The sequence below is a fragment of the Coffea arabica genome, chromosome 10e, assembly GCF_036785885.1.
Source record: "Coffea arabica cultivar ET-39 chromosome 10e, Coffea Arabica ET-39 HiFi, whole genome shotgun sequence".
Lineage (NCBI taxonomy): Eukaryota > Viridiplantae > Streptophyta > Magnoliopsida > Gentianales > Rubiaceae > Coffea > Coffea arabica.
The window spans coordinates 1,761,093-1,782,181 of record NC_092328.1 but is presented as its reverse complement, the minus strand read 5'-3'; the positions used below and the strand labels follow the sequence as shown (position 1 = coordinate 1,782,181).

The following is a 21,089-nucleotide window of genomic DNA, read 5'->3' as shown; positions in this document are numbered from 1 at the left end:
TAAGAGCAATGGTAATGATGTTAATTTATGATATTTGATAGGAATCTTTAGTCTTGTCAAGTTGATAATGGAGATAAGTGAGATTTTTAAAAATTTAAAGGGAGGTGAGTGATATTATAACAAACTTCAAGGGAGGTTTCTGAAATTATCCCTTATTATTTTCCCCACCTCACATCTCAGCTCCCACTCAATACCTCAATTCCACCACCATCACCTTCCTGCATTTGATTAGATTAAAGCCACAGTTTTTATGCTTTTCTCATTCCCTTTTTTCCTTTGTTGTCTGAGGCTCTGAACTCCGAGCTCAGTCACTAACTACTCAGTACTGCTACTACTCTACCATGCCAATCAACAATTTTTCTTCTCCTAATTACTACTCCTACTATTATTCTCGTCGCAATTCTATTTCCATGCCTTCTTCTCTTCTCATTTTCTAACTTTTGTTCCTCTTTTTTACTTCTTTTCTTTTGATAGGAAGAAAAAAAAAGCTTAGCTTCCAAAAATATATTTCCAATATGGCTCTGCCTCAAATCTTGCCATCCACTTCTTCTTCAATAATCCCAAGCAAATCCCACTTAAACCCCCCTGCTAATTCCCACTTAAACCATCCCCTTAAACCCTTCGTTTCTTCCCCATCAGCACCACCGCCACTTCACCACCGCCAGTGGCGGCGCAGACCCAATCTCCTCCGCTGCTCTGCCTCCTCATTCTCCGAGAAACATCACACCAACTCCCCCAAATCCGACGACGTTGTCGAGCTCCCGCTCTTCCCTCTCCCTCTCGTCCTCTTTCCCGGCGCAATCCTCCCTCTTCAGATCTTCGAGTTCCGCTACAGGATCATGATGCATACCCTCCTTCAGACTGACCTCCGTTTCGGCGTGATTTACGCCGATGCCGCCACCGGCACCGCCGACGTGGGCTGCGTCGGGGAGGTCGTCAAACACGAGCGTCTCGTCGACGACCGGTTCTTCTTGATCTGTAAAGGCCAAGAAAGGTTCCGGGTAACGAAACTGCTTCGGACTAAACCATATTTGGTCGCCGAGGTGACGTGGCTGGAGGACCGCCCGTCGGCCAATGGGGACGAAGACTTGAACTCCTTAGCTAACGAAGTCGAGACTTACATGAAGGATGTGATACGTTTATCCAACAGGCTCAACGGGAAGCCCGAAAAGGAGGTCCAAGATTTGCGGAGGAATCTGTTTCCGACGCCGTTTTCGTTTTTTGTGGGGTCGACGTTTGAAGGGGCGCCCAGGGAACAGCAGGCGTTGCTGGAGTTGGAGGACACGGCCACGAGATTGAAGAGGGAGAAGGAGACTTTGAGGAATACTTTGAATTATTTAACCGCGGCTTCTGCGGTAAAGGACGTTTTTCCATCATCTTGAAAATGTCGAACTTTATACGATTATTATGAAGAATTATATGTTATGGATATTGTAAATGTTGATAGATGGATGCAGAATTACTATAATGGGCAGCTTTCAAATTTTTTCTTTAGCTAATCAGATTAATGCAATGCAACATAGTAAATGAATATGAGTCGAAACCGTAAAGTGGTAGAATAATACTAATAATAATAATAAGCAGAAAAGAACTTGAGAAACTTTATCCGTTTTTCTTCCCCATAGTAAAGCTGGGATTTTTTCCCCCTGTTAACAATTATCTTGGATTGTTTGCTTGGTTTGTATCTAATCAACATGTCTTTGGATTGTGGTACTGAGTCTGTGTGATATGTGATAGCTAGTGGTGTCTTGTAATCGTGAATTTCATGAGGAACTGCTGATTGGCAATTGAATTCTTCTTATTATATTGCATGTTTCGAGTAGTCTAGCAGGGGAGCAAGTGAAGAATACAGGAACTAGAGTAACTAGACTTTCAATACATGATGGAAGTGGATGAGATAGTTTGAAGGAATCCTAAAGTTTGTTTTCTGTGCCTTTTGTGGGATTGCAGATGTCTTTTTCTTATGATAAGCACAAGTAGTGATTGATGGTAGCTTTTTGTTGATTGTGATGAGTGAGATGATCGTGGAGATAGGAACATCCCAAGGTGATTTTCTAGTATTATTGCTGTTGGTTTATGCCACTATGTTGTGCTAATTTTGCTTAGAAACATTTTACATGCAATTGGTGCAAGTGACGGTGATACGCCAAACAATCAGCTCCAGTAAGGCAGTTGAGCTTTGTTTTACAATTATATTGTGCTCTGGCCTGTGTGATTGAGCATTCGAGAAAAAGTTTGCTGTGACCTTTAAATGTGGAAAATCTAGTTGCTATAAATCTTTGGAACTCCTGACTTTTTAAGACTTTCTCTCAAAGCATACGAAGCATTTGCACTCATTTATTTATTTAGGAATTCTCCAGCAGTCAAGCTTGATGTTCCCTTTTATATTATGCTTCTGATGGTTCCACCTTTTTTTTTTTTTGCCCTTTTGGAGGCTTTTTATTCATGGCTCTATTGCTTAGAACGGTTGTGCATCAGATTTTCTGTTCTGTAATCTGTAATAACATTGGTCTTTCAACATGCTGAGAGTCTTCAAACACTCTTTCAAATCCTCTGAGGTTTCTGTTGGAAATGTGGAGAACATTTGTCACAACAGAGCTTCCACACAGAGCGTCGTGGCAGGACCGTTATTTGGAACTAGCAGATGCCATGGTGGAACTTTTCGGCACAATAGAGCCCCTTCTGTTGCGCACGGTGTTGTGGTGGAACCATCTATCATTTTATTGGAACCAAGCAGATTTCTTGTGCAATAATTTCAAACTGAAACTACTACAGTGTGCTCGTCAATATCATCCTCTGTGAAGGTGTAGGTGGGACTTTTATTTGCGGGTCGTGGTCCTTCATGGTGTTCCCTTGTTGTCCCAGTAATTGTGTGTTTCTCTTTTTCCAAATTTTAATGAGATTTGCTCGTATAAAGATTCAGGAGATAGATCCATGGAACATTATTATTATTCTCTTTTCCTCGAGATATCACCGTTTCTGACTGGTATTTGAAGGTTTTCTGTGTGTGCACCTTCCCATATCGTAGCTCTACAATTTAAACTGCTTAAGAGAGATCCCAAAAAGTTACGTAGCATGCACATAGTTTAGCAAACTGGGAGATTTGTTGCGCATACAAAGGGGCTATGCCAACTCCTGACTTAAAGACAGATTGTTCAAAATTGTTTAGTGTGAGGGTTTGTTTATGACGAAGTAACAGCTTCCCGTACAGTAGAACAGATTGGAAGATGCAGAAAAGTTGTGGCAGACGTGTTAGCGCCATTCACCCCAGGAACACAATTGGTTTAAACTTGGAAGTTACTGGTGAAATCCAGGAAAATTCCTTATCTAGTGGCATAAGACCTATCACAATGCTCCTTTAAAGACCTCATCAATACCTATCACAAGAAGAAAAGATTAAGGAATGACAATTACGTTACAGATCCCAGACATTCTTGTCATTGCCAAAGATACCACACTCGATCTTAACCATATAATATCTTGTAAACAAAACATATTGACAACCAAAGCCAGATGCCATGTGTTGGCAGCGTACGACATCAATAGGAGAAGCAGATGCATTTCAAGGCAACAAGATTATACACAGATGAAGCTCCCAACAAACTAAACTCAAATCTCGCGGATGAAATCCATTCTATTTTACAGTACCAGAGCGAAATCAGGAGCTTCTTATATGAGGAGCAACAAATGACGAGCACCAATTCTACTCAAGATTCAGTGGTAAATACAGCTATACTTCAGTATGTAGAACATTATGCAACTTCAAAGTAATCCAGTACACATTTATGAAAAGCTCATATCTGGTACTGATACATGCTACAAGAAGGCACTATTAGACTACTTCTAGTTCGCAAAGAGGGAACTCCAATCACCAAATTTTCCGGAACGGCCTCCATTCTTAAGCTGTTTAACCAACGTGGAATTCCCCATTCTCTGCAATCACATTTACACCTCTGTCAGATGAATCAAAGAATAAAACTACAGCGAATCATCATGTCAGGCATTGCAAATAAGATGGATGCTGCTTTACAGCATGATAAAGCTGCTGCTATCGAACAATATGCAATGAAGAAGGTAAACTTAGAGCAATCAAAAAGTGTCAGTACCAATGATTATGGTGGCAGTAAAGAAAGGGACAGGATTTTATCACAAGTATGAACATTTGATATGGCCAGGAGACATCGAAAAACACAGAAGTGTAATCAATGCCCATGCTACCAAAGGGTGCGACAGTTGCACAACAAAGTAGCTTCAACTGTACTCAAAGATTTCAACTAAATGAAATGGGTTGCAATGACATAATTGAATAATGAACCGGATGACGTCGATCTGGGAATGAGTTATTGAGCAAAACTTGAGAATCTCAAGTTAATGATCCACAATAGCTAAGCAGACTTGTTCATCCATTGAGAAAAGTTCAAAAAACTCTCTCCAAGCCTTTAATTTTCTAGCATTCTGCTGCTAATGAATTCAAGGCCTCATCAACCGGATTCTATATGGATGACAGCGTTGCCTATTCTGCTTTAGTGGATACTAAGCCAGGACACCTGTACTCATTTTAAGCAAGTGGATATGATGAATTTAAAACGTACCCTCAGACACAAATTCCTTTTGGTGTCACAAATTGGATAATCATGAGGGCAACAGTGAAGACGGTCCTTACAGCAGACAGCAGAATCCAGATCACAACACTTCCATGACAAGCATAAACCCAGAAATTCCATTGAACAGCAGCAGGTTTCACCTGCAGGGCAGGAGGAGAAGAGGCTACATTTTGTGGGACCTGGAGGAGGGGATGGTGGAGGATTGAGGCTACTTTTAGTAGGATAGGATGCCATCATGTTAATCCCACATACACCTGCTGAATTGCCAGAATTTCGAATTATGTGAATATAACCATTTATTCCCCAACTCGTTCCCCATGAATTCTTCACGATCCAGTAATCCGCGCCATTTTTAGAATCATAACCAACAATCAAAACAGCATGGTCCAAAGAGGTAGAGCATGGCCCTGTAAATATCCCCTGCAACATAGTTTTAGAACAGATTATAATTTGGTTTCACCTGGAATTTAGTAAAATGTGATGGAATTTGATAGAAGCACCAACCCCAGAGTATAACTGAAATCCTCTTTCACTGCCACATATCCCAACACTCACAGGTTGTGCTGCTACAGCTTGTAGAAGCTCTTGCTCATTATTTGCTGGTACATCTATGTAACCATCTATACTCACAACACGTCTTTTCAACTGAAATGGTGAATAACAACTGGTTGTCAAGCTAGCTTTGGATGTCAGAAGATGTATGAGAAATTCTAAACTCAAGATCAGATAGAATGCAGAAACTAGAAACCTTGTTACTGTTGCATGTCCCGTCCCGACCTTTAAAAGGGTAATCCTGTTCAGTGTCAATTCCACCATTTTTTACAACAAATTCATAGGTATAGTCCATGAGTCCACCATTGCAGCCATTGTTATAAGATCTATCACAGTCAATTAACTCCTGTTCTGACAGGCTTACTAAAGATCCAGTGACAATCTCATTGATACCTTCAATTGCACCGGTAGCTGAAAATGCCCAACATGCACCTAAATAACATAACTAAGAAGTGAGCAGGACTATGGCAGTTGATAGGTAAGAAGATCAATTGGAGTTCCCTCAAGTAAAAATCAAAAGATAAGGCAGAAATTCTCATCCTTAATCACAAATTCTAAAATTGGAAATTGAAGCTACCACTACTTTATGTACATTTTGTCTAGCCAAAACTTCTCAAGAATCAGAAGACATGGAATTCAAGATCCGAATTCAGAGAAAGCTCTTAGTCATCATCAGTGCAATACCCAGTTAAATTTTTTCACCAGCCAAATGAAGTTCCAACTTTCTAGACAAAGAATAAAACTTTGCTGAAAAGCTTGAGGTACAGATCAGGAGTTACTCTGACAATTCCTACAGAGTTGCTACTTAGGTCACTTCCGTCCACTTCTTTCATACTAGATCTGTTTGTTTAGTTGCTACTTAGATCTAGATTAGTACTTCGTCTTTTTTATCATTCTGGAAAAGGCTAACCGCTCTCCACATATACACAGACTTCGACCAACAAACTAAGTACAGGTGATCAACAAATCAAATACCAAATGAAGTCAAAGGTACCGTGCATAGACTAGTAAATTGAAAAAAAAAAAAAAAAAACATAAGCATACCATCTTCAAACAACCCCATAATTTTAGATAAAGAGATAAAGACTGAAACTTTGTATCTCAACAAGATCATGATAAGATGAACACAACTCTGGATATATGGGAAAGAAAAAACTATACAAGAAGAAACAATCACATACCACAGCTTCCCTGGTCTTTGACATTGGTGACAGCTCCTTTATTCCTCCAATCCAGGGATGAAGGGATATCATATTTACCAACAGCACCAGAAGCTCCAATTGATGATGACCCACGATTCAATCTAATTAAACCATCGGCAGAAGCCGAGAAACCCAAATACTTAGCTTTGAACTCATGGTGAGTGAGATCGGCAAAGGCGTTGAGGGAGAGGGTGTATGTGGAATTTGCCAAACTGTTATGTTTTGTAACATAGTCATAGTTGTCTTCAAAGACTCTGAGTCTGTACTGTTTTTCTTCCTCCGAAGGATAAGTCTTCCCATGTTGTTTGCACCAATTCTCAAAAAGATCAGCTGTGAGTGAAGATTTGCATATGGGCGGATGAAATACTAGCAAAACAACCGTCAAATACGACCAAAACCAACTCATTCTTCTATTTTGGGAAGAATGATGGAAGGAATTAAGATTGTGATTTTCTCAGTTCTTGAGTTTGGAGACACTAACGATTGATTCTCCTCGGAATGTGGTGGAACCAAGGAGCTGGAGAAACATGCGCCTTTTTATTATTGGTTGGATTTTTGTGCCTAGGAAATTTCCAAGTTTGCCGCGACCAGCAGGGACATAAGGGGATGACCACACACAAGTGTACAGCAGTTAACTGTACCGATCAGTCGAAGTCAATTGGTCGAATCCAATCATGGACCTTTTTTTCTTCGTTCGTGGTAATTAATGCTAACAAATGATTCCCTCATTTTGCCCTCATTTTGGTGGTTGCTCAATTAAACACGTCTTTCTCGTCGGGCACCCAATAAAGAAAAAATTATCTATCGAGCGAACCATCATGTATTAAATCTAGATAATATGACTTTTCAGTTTTTCTGCTGCTCGAGAAGTTACTAGGTGTTTTTCCTTCTTCTGTCTCCACCTACCCATTACCCAGTGTTTTGTCTTCTTTTCTAGTTGTTACCATACACACCACACGGCTGGAATAACTCAAAACTTGCGCCTAAAATTGAATGCTATATCAATTAGCATTTACATTTACCTTAAAATTTCAACCAACCAACCAAGTTAATATGATTGATTTTCCTATAGTTTCTGAGAATTTTATGGCCCTATAGGTTTTCATATGGTAAGTTCCTTTCATTTTTGTTTCTTCTCTTAGGTGATCTTTTTGCCTTCCACTAATATCACCTCGCTCATAGATGCCATTGACTTCAATGGAAGTGGAACGAAGTAAAAGAAGAAATGGAGAACCTGCAACCAGCTAAAGTTGCCGAAGGCCATACTGGCAGTACAAAAGTCATTAGCTAGCATAGAAAATATATCTGACTGACTTTCTTTTACTGCGATTTTCACCATTCTAACATGTTGAAAGTTTGTGGAGCATGGCATGGCATGATAAATATGTTAAGGCAAAACCTGAATGTGTTACAATCTAGAACCTATTTGCCTCATCAAAAGCTATGGTTTTGTTTTTTCCCCCTCATATTCGTGTGCTGATATTTTCGCATTTCACTGTCTTATTTGATAATCCAATTTAATATTTAAATTTAATATTCACATCTTGATATGTTCAAATGTATTTGATAATAACAAATATAAAGTCTTAATTAATTAAATGGCTCTAAATTGTTTAAGCAAACCTCACTTAAATAAAAAAATAAAACGTCTTAATTAATTAAATGCCTCTAAATTATTTAGACAAAACTTACTTAAAACAACAAGTGATAAGTTGTTTATTTATCATTTAACGCACAATACTCTCAAATATTAATATTTCAATACTTAATAATTTAGTAACTTAACAATTTCAAATTTCAAATTATAGATTTCAGTTTTTATCAAATGCATCTTCAGTCACAGCCAACTAAACAATCATACTGAGTCCACAGGTGTCTTCACATGACATGAGGGGCTTGTCCAAGGCTATCATACTCTATTTTATTTATTTATTTATTTGTTTTTATTGGACACTCTTAACCTTGAGAGAGATGGTTGAACTTATCTATATTACGACGCTGTGAAATTAGAGTTCTCATAAGATGTACATAAAAATATTTTGAACAAAAATACAAGTGCTCAAAACTTTGGTTCGATAAAGAAATGTAGTGAAAGAGATAGAAGAAATAGAACGAATAGAACCTCAAAATCAACAAACAGAAGAACGAAAAAAGAAAAATCCCTTTTTTCCTTTCAAGAAGAACAAAATAAGGTCATTTCATTGCGAAGGTGGCTAGAAATCGTCCAACACACACAATTGGAAACTAAAATAAAAAATGAAAAAAATTATGGATGACACTAAAGCCCAATTGCCCACGAAAAAATTTAGGGGAATCTAAAGTTCATGGGCTATTTTGTAACAATCCAATGTCTAAATTAATCATCTGGGCTCTTTCAAGGGACATTTATTTGCCCAATGGTAAGGAAAAACCACTTAACCAGCAAGGAGGGGATACGATGCAAAACAGCAAATTTGATTTTCTTTTATTAATGGGATAATTTCACAAACCTCCCCTAAACTTGTTCAATCATCCTCGTCAAAATCATACCAGTCACAAAAATGGTGACAAATTTCTCCCTCAGTTGGTGCCTTTCTATAATGGGCTATTGATCAGCTTAATTAGACATCAAATTTCTATTAACTAATTCAGATGCATTTGTTCCCCAAATTTACTTTCAGTTATCACAATGTAAGCAAAGGGCCTCAAATCTCTATTAGGGGAGATTAGTGAAATTTTTAAAACTTTGAGAGGTGTCAGTGCAAGTGTTAGAAACCTCAGAGGAGGTTTGTGAAATTATCCCTTTATTAATGGCGGTTCTCCCATGAAGGAGCCTACAAAAATGCGAGTCCAGCGTCGTATTTCCTATAAAAACCTAATTCTGTTCCTATAAAAGTTAATTCTTTTTCAAACTAGTAGTATTTTTTTTTTTTCAGTGCAAATCCTGTGCCCAAAACTATGCTTTAAAATCTGAAATTGTTACAGTCACCATCTCCCTGGAAAGATCGATCTTTAGCGCCCCTTCCTCGTTAATAAAAAAAAGGCCAAATTTCCTAACCATGGACCAGCGTCTACCAGCACGATACAGTACGTCAAATACACTGAAGCTATGAGACACGTATCTCTGCCACGCCACGCTATTCTTCATATTTAAGCACACAAAGAAATACGCTACGAACATCTTTTTCTCTTTTTTTTATTTCCCTTAAAAACAGCAGCATAGATTCTCCGGATAATATCTTGTCGGTGCCAATTATGGATATTGATCCTCGGCAATACGAGAATGTCGTAAGCTCCGCTTGTTTTCCTCAATCTGGGTTTATCCTATTTCTCTCGATTTTTTTTTTAAATTTTTTGAATTTGTCATTGATGTTGACTTTCTGAACGAACTCGAATGAGCAAGGGTTTGCCAGTTTTGATTTTAATTGGGGTTTTGGAAATTAATTGTGGGTTTTTTCCTCGGAGCCCAGCAAAAGTATAACAAAGAAAATTATAAGGTACGAGGGTTTTGGAGAACTACATGTTTGTCTTTGGGAAAATTTGTGTCATGCAATGTTCAGCAGCAAGTTGAATTTTTTAAAAAAGATGGTTTTCTTCTCTTCTTCTTCTTCTTCTTGTTTTCTATCGTATTAATCGAGGGAGACCGGAGGGAGTAGACGTGGTTAGTTACTGGAAGTTCAGTCTGGAATAAGAATCACTGTACATTGTTGAATTGGATTTTTGGTAAACTGATTGTTTTTTTAGTATTTAAACTGTTTAATCATTGATTGAAGTAAAAGAAAAAAAGGATAAATTGTGCAAAGGGAAATTGGACCATTTTGGCTTTTAGCTTTTGCTCCCATGGTCAGGTGAGGAATATACTGATATCGTCTTTGTTTGACATGATCAGTTGTAACTCTTCATTATACCTGTCTCGTTGTGGAGTTTTGGATATTGTTATAGTAAAGTGATGCTTTTGACATACACTTGGACAGAAGATAGAGAAGTTCAAAGGCATGTACTTTCTCAATTGTGATACATTTCAATGTTGATAGGAAAATCTACCAAAAAAAAAAAAAAAGGGAATGCGGTAGGAATTAAACTCAGTTAACTACTAATTTATGCACTTCAGGCTTGAAACTTGCTCAAACTGCTAATAGTTAAATGGCCTTCTTGTGATGCATTACTTTTTGGAATTTATTTTTGCCTATGTTCTTGTTATCTGTCTGTAATTTTAGTCTTTTGCATTAACATCTTAACTATCCATGACTTCATGTTTATCTTGGATGAAACATACCTCTGGAGGCACTCTTCAGTTTGACCTGTTGGCCTTAATCGTCCCAAAGTCTTCTGAGCAGTGTTGATCCCATAGATGTTAATCCCGTACACAATAAAGATCAAAATAGAGTCCTGTTGCTCGTTTATTGAAAAAACTCTATGACGCTCTTCAACTTCAATTTTGCATGCCTTTTTGACAGGTTATTAATGACAGTGATATCCACAACATTGTCCTGTCATATCTTGTCCACAATTGCTTCAAAGACACTGTGGAATCTTTTACTTCCTCAACTACAATGAGGCAGTCAGTTGATCATCTCGAGGACATGGAGAAAAGAAAAAGTAGGTGTTTATCTTTAATTACCGATATATAGAGTAATATTTGTGAAATGAGATCTATGATTCTTAATCGTCTCAAATTTGAAAGCTTGTGGTAAATCTGTTAAACCTGATGTTCTGAATTGGCATATTTTGGATATGTATCCTGATAATATTTTTCATGTGTCATCTTCTCTAATAGTTTTTATTTGGCATGATAATATTTTTCGTGTGTCATCTTCTCTAATAATGTATGAGGTGGCTAATAAGTTTGAGGTATCAAATAGTAATCAGTTCTGGACCTACTGTCAAAGTTAATATTTGTTGGTGACTTGCTTTCCCTTTGAAGAACTGGTGGTCAGAAGCTGATGTTGGAGGATACATGGTGGATTGTAGTTCTTTGAATGGTGTAAGAAGTTAGATTAGAGTTCTACAAGCCAGCTTTTGTGCAGTTTTCTTGAGTGCATTGAGTCTTGATTATGATTTTGCTGTATCATATTTATTGCAGTTTCCCACATCTTTATATGGCATAGTTAAGTGACGATGTTGCAAATTTTTTGCTCAGAAATATTTCATTCTGCATTAGAGGGGAATGCTTTGGAGGCCATTGAGTTGACTGGACAGATTGCACCTGACTTATTGGAGAAAAATAAGGACTTACATTTTGATCTTTTAAGCCTTCATTTTGTTGAACTTGTGTGCTCAAGGAAATGGTGAGCAAAGTTGCATGGTCTTTTCTGACTTGCGTTGTGTCTGATCATCTTCTTGGCTAAACTTCTATTTCTATGGCAGCACAGAAGCGCTTGGATTTGCTCAATCAGAGTTGACTCCTTTTGGGAAGGTGCAGAAACACCTGAAAAAACTTGAGGTATGTTCATAAGCTAGCTGAGTTATCTTCAAATTTGCCTTTCAATTGCCAGCTTGCTTTCAGGTTACAAACTGATTGTTGATTCAGGATTTTATTGCTCTACTGGCATATGAAGAGCCAGAGAAATCCCCAATGTTTCATCTTCTAAGCTCGGAGTACCGGCAGCATGTTGCAGATAGTCTAAATCGAGCAATTCTTGGTGTGTTTCTTTTAAATACTGTTTGCCTCTTACTAGTGCATTCGTGGCAAAACTTTTCTGTGTTTTTCTCCTGGAAATTATTTTTGCTTAAACATGTCTATATACCTAATTCGTATAGCTTCAAATTTATAATGCTTTTAATTCTTATGTTTGTTTTCCACTGCTTGACTTATTTTAATGCCAGCACACGCCAACCTGCCCAGCTATTCTGCATTAGAAAGGCTAGTACAGCAGATGACAGTTGTTAGACAATGCTTGGGTGAAGAGTGTGGAAAGGTTTGATGTTACACATGGTTTCCTCTTTCTTTTTGTTGATTAATTTGTGAAGTTATGCTTAAGGTTTACTTGTTTCATTTTCTAACAAATGACAGTTTGATGATGCAAAACGAATTTAGAAAGAGCAAAAAGGAGAGAAAGGAAGCAAGGGCATTCTATTAGAAGGATTTGCATGGTTCACATGTCTCATCATCTTAAATTGTAATATTCATAAATGTAGATTGTTGCCCAAGTCTCATTGAGAGGAAACTGCATAATGGTAGAGTGGCAATTGAGGCTAGTAGAAACGTGATTTGATGTAGGATTTAGGTGAAGGTTGAATATTTTGGTTGCTCAGTGTGTAAGGAACATACAATAATGGAGTACCCTCTATTCCTTGCTTTGTAGTTTTTGCACGTTTAGTTATTCATCCTGGGCTCAAATTCTGTATGACTAATTTTTCTCTGAATTCCTAGGAAGGGCATCCGCCATTTTCTCTCAAGGACTTCGTAAAAAGCTAGTTGAACAGTTTGCTTTGCAGTGGAAGATGCAGTATGAGTCAGGATAAAGTTGCCATGCATATGGTTCTTGTTGATCTCGAGTTAATGGGCATCTTGCAGATTTGCAGTTATATGGCAATTGCATGGCTTCCGTAGTTTTGTTGTTCGAATGTGAGGGTTCTTCAGTAAAAAGAAGTTTACAATGCAGTAACCTTCTCCTTCCAGCCTCTGAAACCAATTTTCTTTTCCCTCTTCTGAAACATGGCTACCTTCATCTGGATTGATGAAGGCAAGGCCCCAGGGATCGGTGGCTTTTACTTGTTCCTGACTATATAGCGGTGTAGAGCTGTGGGATCTGGTTTTGCCTAAGGATTGCTGGTATAACAGATTCAATCAGATTTTAGTTGTCTTATCTCCTCTTTGCTTGAACGATTTAGGTGCTGTCCCAGGTTACCAACGAGAAGTTCTGTAAAAAATGGGCGGAGGTATTGCTATTTTTAATCGAGCAAATTCTGCTATAGAGGAATATTTGTTTTTGTTAAATCATTTTGTTGTATATTCTGTTCAATAGGTGACTAGTGTTTATCTCTGGTGATGATTTTTTCTGCATTTTCACTCTCTTTTGAACTCGATGAATCTCTGCAGAAGGAACGCGTTTACCAGCTTATGCGGCCTCACCATTAGATAGGGAAAAAATAAAGAGCGACAACGAGTCCCAGTAAACCAACTATTTTTAGAGTAGTTGACCACCATATGTCTCGTGAGGTGGGATGTTAAGGGTTGAAATCTCTGCAGAAGGAACGCATTTACCAGTTTACGTGGGCTCACTTTTAGATAGAGAAAAAATAAGGAGCAACAACGAGCCCTAGTAAACCAATTACCTCTAGAGTAGTTGGCCACCAATGAAATCTCTGCAGAAGGAACGCCTTTACCAGTTTACGTGGGCTCACCTTTAGATAGGAAAAAAATAAGGAACAACAACGAGCCCTAGTAAACCAACTACCTCTAGAGTAGTTGGCTATCATATGTTTCGTGAGGTGGAACGTTAAGGGTTGAAATCTTGTCTTTTATAAAAATTGTTGCTTAATGTGATTTTTCTTAAATTCATATGGATTTCCGTGACTTAGTTGGGTTACCTTTAAAATGAGTTAGATTAGAACATGGAGCACGTATAAATGATGAAAATTGATTTAAAAAAAAAAAGGACAATGAGTCCTAGCAGGATAACAGACCCTGTAGCAGCCCGCTAGAATAGGTTTCTTTAGTATTGCAAAGGGCTCCTTTATGAATCTCTTGGACTACCACCACTATTTATCCCCAATCCACCAATTTCTCTCTTCACCACAAATTCAACCGGCGCATTTCCTTCGCCTCCTGCTTCCCCTAATCTTCTCCGGAACCCTGATGGGTAGCACGTCGTGTGCCTATAGGCTGTTGATTATTTTGTAGTCCTTTTAATTGCAGAATGCACTCAACAACAAGTCTGATTCATCCAAAGTTTCATTTGAAGTGTTAATTTTGATAAATGTCTACCAGAAACAATTTGAGTTAAGACCAAAAGTTAAAAAAAAAAGAAAAAGAAAAAGACAATCCCACAGCGATTGGTCCATTCCTGTTGGCCTAAAAATATTTATCGGACAAGCCGGTGGCCTATTTCCCTTTACGGACCGAGACGTTGAAATCTTAGGTTGTGTTTGGATTGTATTTTTCGTCATTATGAAAAATTACTGTAGCGATTTGATATATGTGAGGAGAAAAGATGATAGGAAAATGTGATCACGAAAAACGACAATATTTTTCGATGAAAACAGACAATCCAAGCATGCCTTTAGGTTATTTTCCTAAAGGAAAATACTACTACTATTCATTTGATTTGACGTCCTGATCAAATAATTTGCTGATGTACTCTAGTAGTCTAGTCTAGACGACAGACACAGCAGGCAAAATGAATCGTTTGGGCTTTCAATTTTGAACTGAACCCAATACCCAAAGCTGCTCAGTTTTCTGGTGTCGTCCCCCTACCTACAAAGACTGGTAGAGCATATAAGATTGTCAGAAACAGATAATTGGGCTACAATCTTGGACCAACACCAAAGCTAACAATTGGTTGAACAAAAAACTGAGTGCCCAAGTTTTCTTCCTTCGGTCAAGATTACAGCCCGAATCAGTTGAAGCGGGTCGGGTGGGCGACGTATATAATGATGACATATCCTGCCGGCGCAGGTACTTCGTCCTCTCTAATCCAAAAGTACACAAACAAACACAGCAGAGCAGAGGGAGTTGAAGATGCAGTGTTTGGTTTCTCCTCCGCAACGGTCCCTGAATCTAAATTCTCGTAGCAATGAAGCGTGGCTCTCAATTTCGGCTTTCTTTTCCCAACGTCCTCTTCCATATTGGTAAGCTAAAGCTCTTATCTTTTTCACTAATATTCGCTATTATCCGCTGCTTCCTGATTTTACTAGTCCAACTTTTGCTCAACTGCGGAAGGCGTTGAGCATCTATATTTTTTTCCCCTCAGTTGGGTGGAGCTGAGGAGTCTTTGGTTCCATTTAAATGTAGAAATTAGTTGCTCTAAAGAATTCTCTGTAGATGCTTCCTTGTACTTGCTTACCCTGAACATGTTACGAATAGTATCTGGAGCTCACTTCCACGGAAACAAGAAATCGTCTGATTGTGGAATGGACCAATTCCGATATTCGGCAGAAATGGGCTTTAAATGTTCGGATTGTATTTTGCAGAAATGGCTCTAGTATGTTTAACTATATTGTTTGCATTGTATTTTGCAAAAATGCGCGCCGATTTTTTTGATTGTATTACCTCATAATCAGCGCAGTGCTCTGTTACCTGCTTTATTTTGACATTTGTTTGGAGCTGATGTGGGAATCTCTGTCATTTGTTTATTTTTTCAGTCTTTATAACAGGAGCAGGTTTAGAAATGCTAGAGGTCGCGGTCTGAAATGCGCTGTTGCTATAAAAAAGGAGCTTGCTTTGCCTTCCGAAGAAACTTTAATTAGAGAACCACATAAGTACTTTGATCAGGTCATAATAACTGTTCGTGCTGGAGATGGTGGTCATGGTGCAATCCTCAGTATGCCAAATCAGAAACCTCCTCCTAAGTCGAAAGGAAAATTTGATAAAGACAAGAACAGGAAGAAAAGTTCGTACAAACGGGATTTTGATGGCTCTCTCATCCTCCCTGTTGGTGGCCGCGGTGGAGATGTTGTGATTTACGTTGATGAGAGCAAGGATACATTGTTGGAGTTTCATAGGAAGAGTAGTTTTAAAGCAAAGCGTGGGGGAAATGTTGATGCAATGAGTGTCTTGACATCTCTTTTGCATGATGGGCTTAACGCACCAGATTTGCGTATTCCAGTACCTCCAGGTATCTTGACAGTAACTCTACATCGCTAACTGTAGAAATTATGGTTCCTCAAAAGGAAAGAATCTAAATATCCTACTTTTTCATCTCACCACAACGAAGATGGTCAATATCCATTTGACGTATTTCTTCTTTATATGGCAGGCACAGTAGTAAAGCACAAGAAAGGAAAATTTTTGGCTGATCTAGCTAATCCAGGTGATCAAGTTCTTGTTGCGAGGGGTGGACAAGGAGGGGTGAGAAACTTATGATCTCAAACATGGCAATGAATGCGTGATGTCCATGCCTCTGTCTTCTTCCATTACTTCGAAAGAGAAATTTTAGTCTGATGATGAAAATATAGTATTTGAGTCTGAAAAGTGGGAAGCAACACCAACGTTTCTGGATTCTGTTTTTAGTTGTGGTTATTTTTGAATGTTGACGTCCCCTTTTCTTCTGGCAGATTAGCCTATTGGAAATGCCTGAGCATAGAAAGAAAAAGATGATGTTTTTGACTACAAATGTAATGAGAGATGAGAGTGATAAGGTAAATATCAATTTTTTCATGGCCATCTTCTGAACAACCATTTTTTGCACAAATTTGATTGTGTGAAAATTAATTTATGTCAAGAAGAATATTTTTGCTTGAAGCAAGCTGCGCAGCATTTCTATGATCAAGTAGTGCTCCCTGCATTTACAAATAATTTGAAAGGGGAATGTTTCTTGATTCTGATCTAACTTCTTCATGTGCTCCATACATGTGAAATTGCAACTTATGGAAGTAGCCACTTGGTGCCAACGGTGCTCTAAATTGGTCTCTTCCCAGTCATCTCATTCCTGTAACCCCTTGTTTAGGAGAATTCCAGAATGGTTATTATTCGGCACATCTTGGAATTCTATTAACTCCCTAAAATACCTAGTTGGTACTGAGTTCACCAATGTAATATGAAAAAGAATGGTTGCAGAAACTGAAAAGAATTTTTTTTTGGTTGAGGAGCGCCTTGGCATGTATTCATAAGGCAAGCACAGTTATGACAATGTGGTTAAGCTTATCTACATACTAAATTACTAGAATATCATACATGTAGATATCATTGTCCAAATACATACAGAAGCATTCATTCTGAAATTCTCTTCTCTTTATTGCTAATAAATGTATAGATGGCACAGGATCTCTGTGGATCAAGCTTAAATAGAAGGGATCTCTTTTTATTGTTCCTAATTTAAGCCCTCATATTAGTATTATCATTATGAGATTAGACAGGTACCTTTCAGCTATTTATCTCATTGAGATGAATTCTCTTGGCTGTACCGACTAAGCATAGTTATTGAATACCTAGACCATTTTGACATGGCTTGGTTACTGACACATTATAGTCTAGAAGCATGATTTAGAATTTTTTGCATTTTAATGATGAAAAGTGAAAACCTGCTTAAATAGCATTAAGGTAAGCTCTTGAAATGGGAATCTTTGCCTAGTTAAAATAGCGTCCTAGTCCTGCATTTTCATACATTGACAAACTTTTGATCTCATTCACAGCACCTTGCAGGTTTTAGTTTTTGGTCAGCCAGGAGAGGAGGTTAGTTTGCAGTTGATATTAAGAGTGGTAGCAGATGTTGGTCTTGTGGTAAGTATTTCTTTACCCTACTTATCCTGGTTTATACTTAGCTTCTCCGTTTCCATGAGTATAGCTTGGGTGATGCACTCAACAATCAAGTAATATATCCACATCATTGTTCCTTTGAATTAACTGATTGTCCGTTTTGCAGACCAGCATGTGGTCTGAGTTTCTCCTGTCTGAGAATTTGTTCCGTCTTTTGATTTTCAGGGACTCCCAAATGCTGGAAAATCCACACTATTAGCATCCATTACACTAGCTAAGCCTGATATTGCTGATTATCCCTTCACAACATTGAAGCCAAACCTTGGACGCCTTGATGGTGACCCTAGTTTGGGTGCGCAGCAATATTCATCCGAAGCAACTCTGGCAGACTTGCCTGGACTTATTGAAGGTGCTCATCTAGGGAAGGTAAATTGGATATTACAATCTCGTGAACACATTAATGGTTTGGCATTGCCTTACATTAGGATTATAGCCATGATTGAATTCTTCATTAATTTCACTAGACTTATCAAAGGTTTGTCAATTTTCAGGGTCTTGGTCGCAATTTCTTGAGGCATTTGAGGAGAACTAGGGTGTTGGTCCATGTTGTTGATGCAGCTTCAGAGGACCCTGTGGCGGATTATAGAACGGTAAAAGAAGTATGTGTCACTAGCTTCAACCATTTCTTCTTTATTATTTTGTTCGCAACTGTTTCTCCTGAAAGTTTTTCTTCTCTAAGGGATCTTTCATGGACTTTGGTGTAAAAGATGTATTTCTGATGATGGTTAGTGGTCTCAATTTTGTGTTGTCTCCTGGCCCTACTTGCTACCTATTGGGGTCACTAGACATACTCTTTAAAATATACAGGATTCTGATAATAAGCTAGAATTTCCAATGAATGTAAGCATATTAAATCCGCACACGAGGCAAACTGCTTTGCTAATCTTTCTGATACAACTCTAAAATTCTATAGCATGAATCACAAATGTGGACTGTAGATGTATACTTCACAGTTTTATTCATTCTCATGTAAAACAGATTAGGGAAAAAGGATGAATTTTGTGATAACGTATCTAATTGATTCTTCTAAGCAATGATTTTTAGTGATTCTTAATTTGCAGGAATTGCGGATGTACAACCCTGAATATCTTGAACGACCATATATTGTGGTTCTAAATAAGATTGATATTCCTGAGGTATGTAGTTGTAACTGTCTGGAACATGCATTTTTTTATGTCCTCATGTTAGTTTTTTCATGATACAACTATGGAATTTTCAAAGTCTTGAGCACAAATATGAAAGTGATTTTGACTGCTTTTTAGGCAATGGAGAGGTTGCCATCATTAGCTGAAGAAATAAAGAGCATTGGAAGTGATACTGGGACTGCAGTTCAATCTGTTTGTGATGATGGAGAGAAAGCTGATGGTCTCTCTTTGGAGATACCTGATAAAGAGCAGAAGATCAAAGGAGTTGAAGATTACCCACCCCCTCTTGCAGTGGTGGGAGTTAGTGTTCTGTAAGTTCAGTATTTGCAATCTTTTCCTTCTCTACTTAGGAGTTAGATTTCATGTCCTTGTGTTTTAATAAATTCTAGATGCTAGACTGATGCAACTGTGTTGAAGTTAACATTTATGTTCTTATTGTGTTCAATATAATTGTGGGACATATCTTAAATGTCTCAACAATTTTACGGATACCTCCAAACTCCAGAAAAAGAAAGGGAAAAATTATTAAATTGTAAAAAATTGAGAGAGATTTGAAGGAAGAATTAACTCCGTTTAGATTATGATAATCAGGAATTAGATTTGGATTTTTTTTTCTTTGTTTTTTGATGCCCAACTGCTATATTAAGTAATCTTTTTTTTTTTTGTTTCTGTATCATGTTTGCACTGTATGCAAGTGCAAATGTATCTGTTGGTCATTGTTTCAACCAACATTGGTTTGGCTGATTTGGGTATATTTTCCTGAGTAGGGTGACTCAGCAATCTTTGCATTCCTTTTCTCGTGTCTAATCTGAATTGCAGTTACATCATGTTTAAAGGTGACATTTTGATGTTATCCGGTCAATTGTAGATGGCTTTTCTCCTTGCTTCTATACTCTAAAAATTGTAGAGCATGTGAACCAACTGAAATTCATGTCAATTTGAATAAATTGAATGACCCTGGGAGCCAAAAACTGGATAACTTGTATCTAGATCTTGTGGATTTGTTTAATTGTGAAGATATTGGCCTGTCACATGTACAATTTGTTTCCTGGAGTTTTGAATATGGCTGAAGATCTTGTGAAGATGAAAATGGCTGAAGCCAAATACTTTTTATCTTATTGTTGCACTGGGTTAATCTTGAAACCGCAGAATGTGCCTCATGAAATGAAGAACGTAGGCTGGTTCGCGGAGAGTCTTTAAGCATGGACTACTTGGTATGAAAGTTGTATATTTGGCTTTGCAGGAAAGGCTTTAAGGTGAACGAGTTATTGACGGAGATACGAGCCGCCTTGCGAAATTGCCAAGTCAAGAACAATGCAGCTTCAGAATTATCTGTGGTGCAATAACATCTCTGATGACTGGTAAAATTAGGATACGTTTTGTCTCCATCAACGCTTCAGAAGCTTGCGCTACTCCACGATATGTGCGCTTGGTGCATTGCTGCAGTGAAGAAACAGCACCAACTCGGTCGGAGCTCGAGGATGTTGGGATGTCCGAAGTTACACTTCAGTCAATTCATGCTGTAAAAATGCCAACACGAGGACGGCACTGATTTTACAAGTGCATGCTTGGCTGCGCCTCTGTTTTCTGGGTCAATCGGCTGCATTTTGCACGAGGGAAATGAGCTACTTTTTCAACCACTGTCACTTTACGCTTCAATTGGGTTGTCGGGGTTCTTTTAATGAAATTGTGCTCATTCACCTAATTAGCCACAAAAAAAAAAAGAAGTGAGAATTGTACTGACAGCGCCTGATTATTTGACTTGAAAATAGTGTGTCCGAGGTTTTAGGCACTTGTGGATTGGATGTGGGCGGCTTTGCTGCTTGTTCCTTTTTTCTTCCGTCTCTTGCCTACCTATAGGCTTGTAAATGAAACGAACTTCAAATGTTTGCCATGATTTCCTGGAGGCTATTGAAATACGAATTAGTTCAGATTGTTTTTTTTCCTTGAAGAATCGACATCGAGAAACCCATTGTGCTGAAATTTTTTGCCAGGTTCTTATTGTAGGTCTACCAAAATTTTGTGTTCGATCACCCAGCAACGAGCTACTGTCTATGTTTCTCCTTTTTGGTTTAACTGCGCAGTGTTTGGGACTTTTCCGCGAAGTTGCACGTTTTTTCTCGATTAGTTTCACTTGCAATCAACAATGGTTTCGTACAGATCTTGCACGTGGTTGCTCTCACTTTGC

General features: G+C 38.2%; 4 protein-coding genes across 8 annotated transcripts; 3 read left to right on the top strand and 1 right to left on the bottom strand.

Annotated features, from left to right (window-relative positions):
• Positions 1-223: 223 nt before the first annotated feature.
• LOC113712689 (uncharacterized) lies at positions 224-2,929 on the top strand. 3 transcript variants are annotated; one of them, XR_003453324.2, is made up of 3 exons: positions 225-1,355; positions 1,951-2,046; positions 2,435-2,929. XR_003453324.2 is itself a non-coding variant. In XM_027236201.2 (2 exons), exons 1-2 carry the CDS (start codon positions 516-518, stop codon positions 2,492-2,494), a joined length of 900 nt encoding a protein of 299 aa, XP_027092002.1. In that variant the 5' UTR covers positions 224-515; the 3' UTR covers positions 2,495-2,929. The 3 variants fall into 3 exon arrangements, 2 of the variants coding, with proteins under 2 accessions (XP_027092002.1, XP_027092003.1); XM_027236201.2 differs by lacking the exon at positions 1,951-2,046 and having other exon boundaries at positions 224-1,355; XM_027236202.2 differs by lacking the exon at positions 2,435-2,929 and having other exon boundaries at positions 1,951-2,261.
• Positions 2,930-3,543: 614 nt separating this feature from the next.
• Positions 3,544-7,021, bottom strand: LOC113712688 (low-temperature-induced cysteine proteinase). The gene is made up of 5 exons (XM_027236200.2): positions 6,338-7,021; positions 5,353-5,588; positions 5,109-5,249; positions 4,593-5,024; positions 3,544-3,933 (listed from the first exon to the last, which is right to left on the bottom strand). The coding sequence occupies exons 1-5, from the start codon at positions 6,762-6,764 to the stop codon at positions 3,844-3,846; spliced, it is 1,326 nt and encodes a 441-aa protein (XP_027092001.1). The 5' UTR covers positions 6,765-7,021; the 3' UTR covers positions 3,544-3,843.
• Positions 7,022-9,452: 2,431 nt separating this feature from the next.
• On the top strand, positions 9,453-13,323 carry LOC113711639 (uncharacterized). Of its 3 annotated transcripts, none has more exons than XM_027234798.2 (7): positions 9,453-9,625; positions 10,795-10,936; positions 11,478-11,625; positions 11,705-11,780; positions 11,868-11,979; positions 12,164-12,255; positions 12,711-13,323. In XM_027234798.2, the coding sequence occupies exons 1-7, from the start codon at positions 9,593-9,595 to the stop codon at positions 12,753-12,755; spliced, it is 648 nt and encodes a 215-aa protein (XP_027090599.1). In that variant the 5' UTR covers positions 9,453-9,592; the 3' UTR covers positions 12,756-13,323. The 3 variants fall into 3 exon arrangements, with proteins under 3 accessions (XP_027090599.1, XP_027090601.1, XP_071922940.1); XM_027234800.2 differs by lacking the exon at positions 12,711-13,323 and adding an exon at positions 12,351-12,641 and having other exon boundaries at positions 9,455-9,625; XM_072066839.1 differs by lacking the exon at positions 9,453-9,625 and adding an exon at positions 9,711-9,834 and having other exon boundaries at positions 12,711-12,780.
• A 1,624-nt stretch (positions 13,324-14,947) lies between these two features.
• Positions 14,948-20,832, top strand: LOC113713042 (probable GTP-binding protein OBGC2). The gene is made up of 10 exons (XM_027236742.2): positions 14,948-15,130; positions 15,644-16,116; positions 16,258-16,349; positions 16,556-16,639; positions 17,643-17,720; positions 17,922-18,122; positions 18,248-18,355; positions 18,818-18,892; positions 19,019-19,212; positions 20,145-20,832. The coding sequence occupies exons 1-10, from the start codon at positions 15,021-15,023 to the stop codon at positions 20,245-20,247; spliced, it is 1,518 nt and encodes a 505-aa protein (XP_027092543.1). The 5' UTR covers positions 14,948-15,020; the 3' UTR covers positions 20,248-20,832.
• Positions 20,833-21,089: the final 257 nt, after the last annotated feature.

What these genes read in the sequence shown, in the direction of transcription:
- LOC113712689 (XM_027236201.2), top strand. Translation starts at nt 516, where the DNA reads ATGGCTCTGCCTCAAATCTTGCCATCCACTTCTTCTTCAATAATCCCA. An exon ending in ATTTAACCGCGGCTTCTGCG is followed by an intron (nt 1,356 to 2,434) that starts GTAAAGGACGTT and finishes GCCCTTTTGGAG; the next exon opens with GCTTTTTATTCATGGCTCTA.
- LOC113712688 (XM_027236200.2), bottom strand. Translation starts at nt 6,764, where the DNA reads ATGAGTTGGTTTTGGTCGTATTTGACGGTTGTTTTGCTAGTATTTCAT. An exon ending in GGACATGCAACAGTAACAAG is followed by an intron (nt 5,250 to 5,352) that starts GTTTCTAGTTTC and finishes TCACCATTTCAG; the next exon opens with TTGAAAAGACGTGTTGTGAG. An exon ending in AAAGGAATTTGTGTCTGAGG is followed by an intron (nt 3,934 to 4,592) that starts GTACGTTTTAAA and finishes ATGTGATTGCAG; the next exon opens with AGAATGGGGAATTCCACGTT.
- LOC113711639 (XM_027234798.2), top strand. Translation starts at nt 9,593, where the DNA reads ATGGATATTGATCCTCGGCAATACGAGAATGTC. An exon ending in TCTAAATCGAGCAATTCTTG is followed by an intron (nt 11,980 to 12,163) that starts GTGTGTTTCTTT and finishes TTTTAATGCCAG; the next exon opens with CACACGCCAACCTGCCCAGC. An exon ending in TGGGTGAAGAGTGTGGAAAG is followed by an intron (nt 12,256 to 12,710) that starts GTTTGATGTTAC and finishes CTGAATTCCTAG; the next exon opens with GAAGGGCATCCGCCATTTTC.
- LOC113713042 (XM_027236742.2), top strand. Translation starts at nt 15,021, where the DNA reads ATGCAGTGTTTGGTTTCTCCTCCGCAACGGTCCCTGAATCTAAATTCT. An exon ending in TGAGAGATGAGAGTGATAAG is followed by an intron (nt 16,640 to 17,642) that starts GTAAATATCAAT and finishes AGCACCTTGCAG; the next exon opens with GTTTTAGTTTTTGGTCAGCC. An exon ending in AAGGTGCTCATCTAGGGAAG is followed by an intron (nt 18,123 to 18,247) that starts GTAAATTGGATA and finishes GTCAATTTTCAG; the next exon opens with GGTCTTGGTCGCAATTTCTT.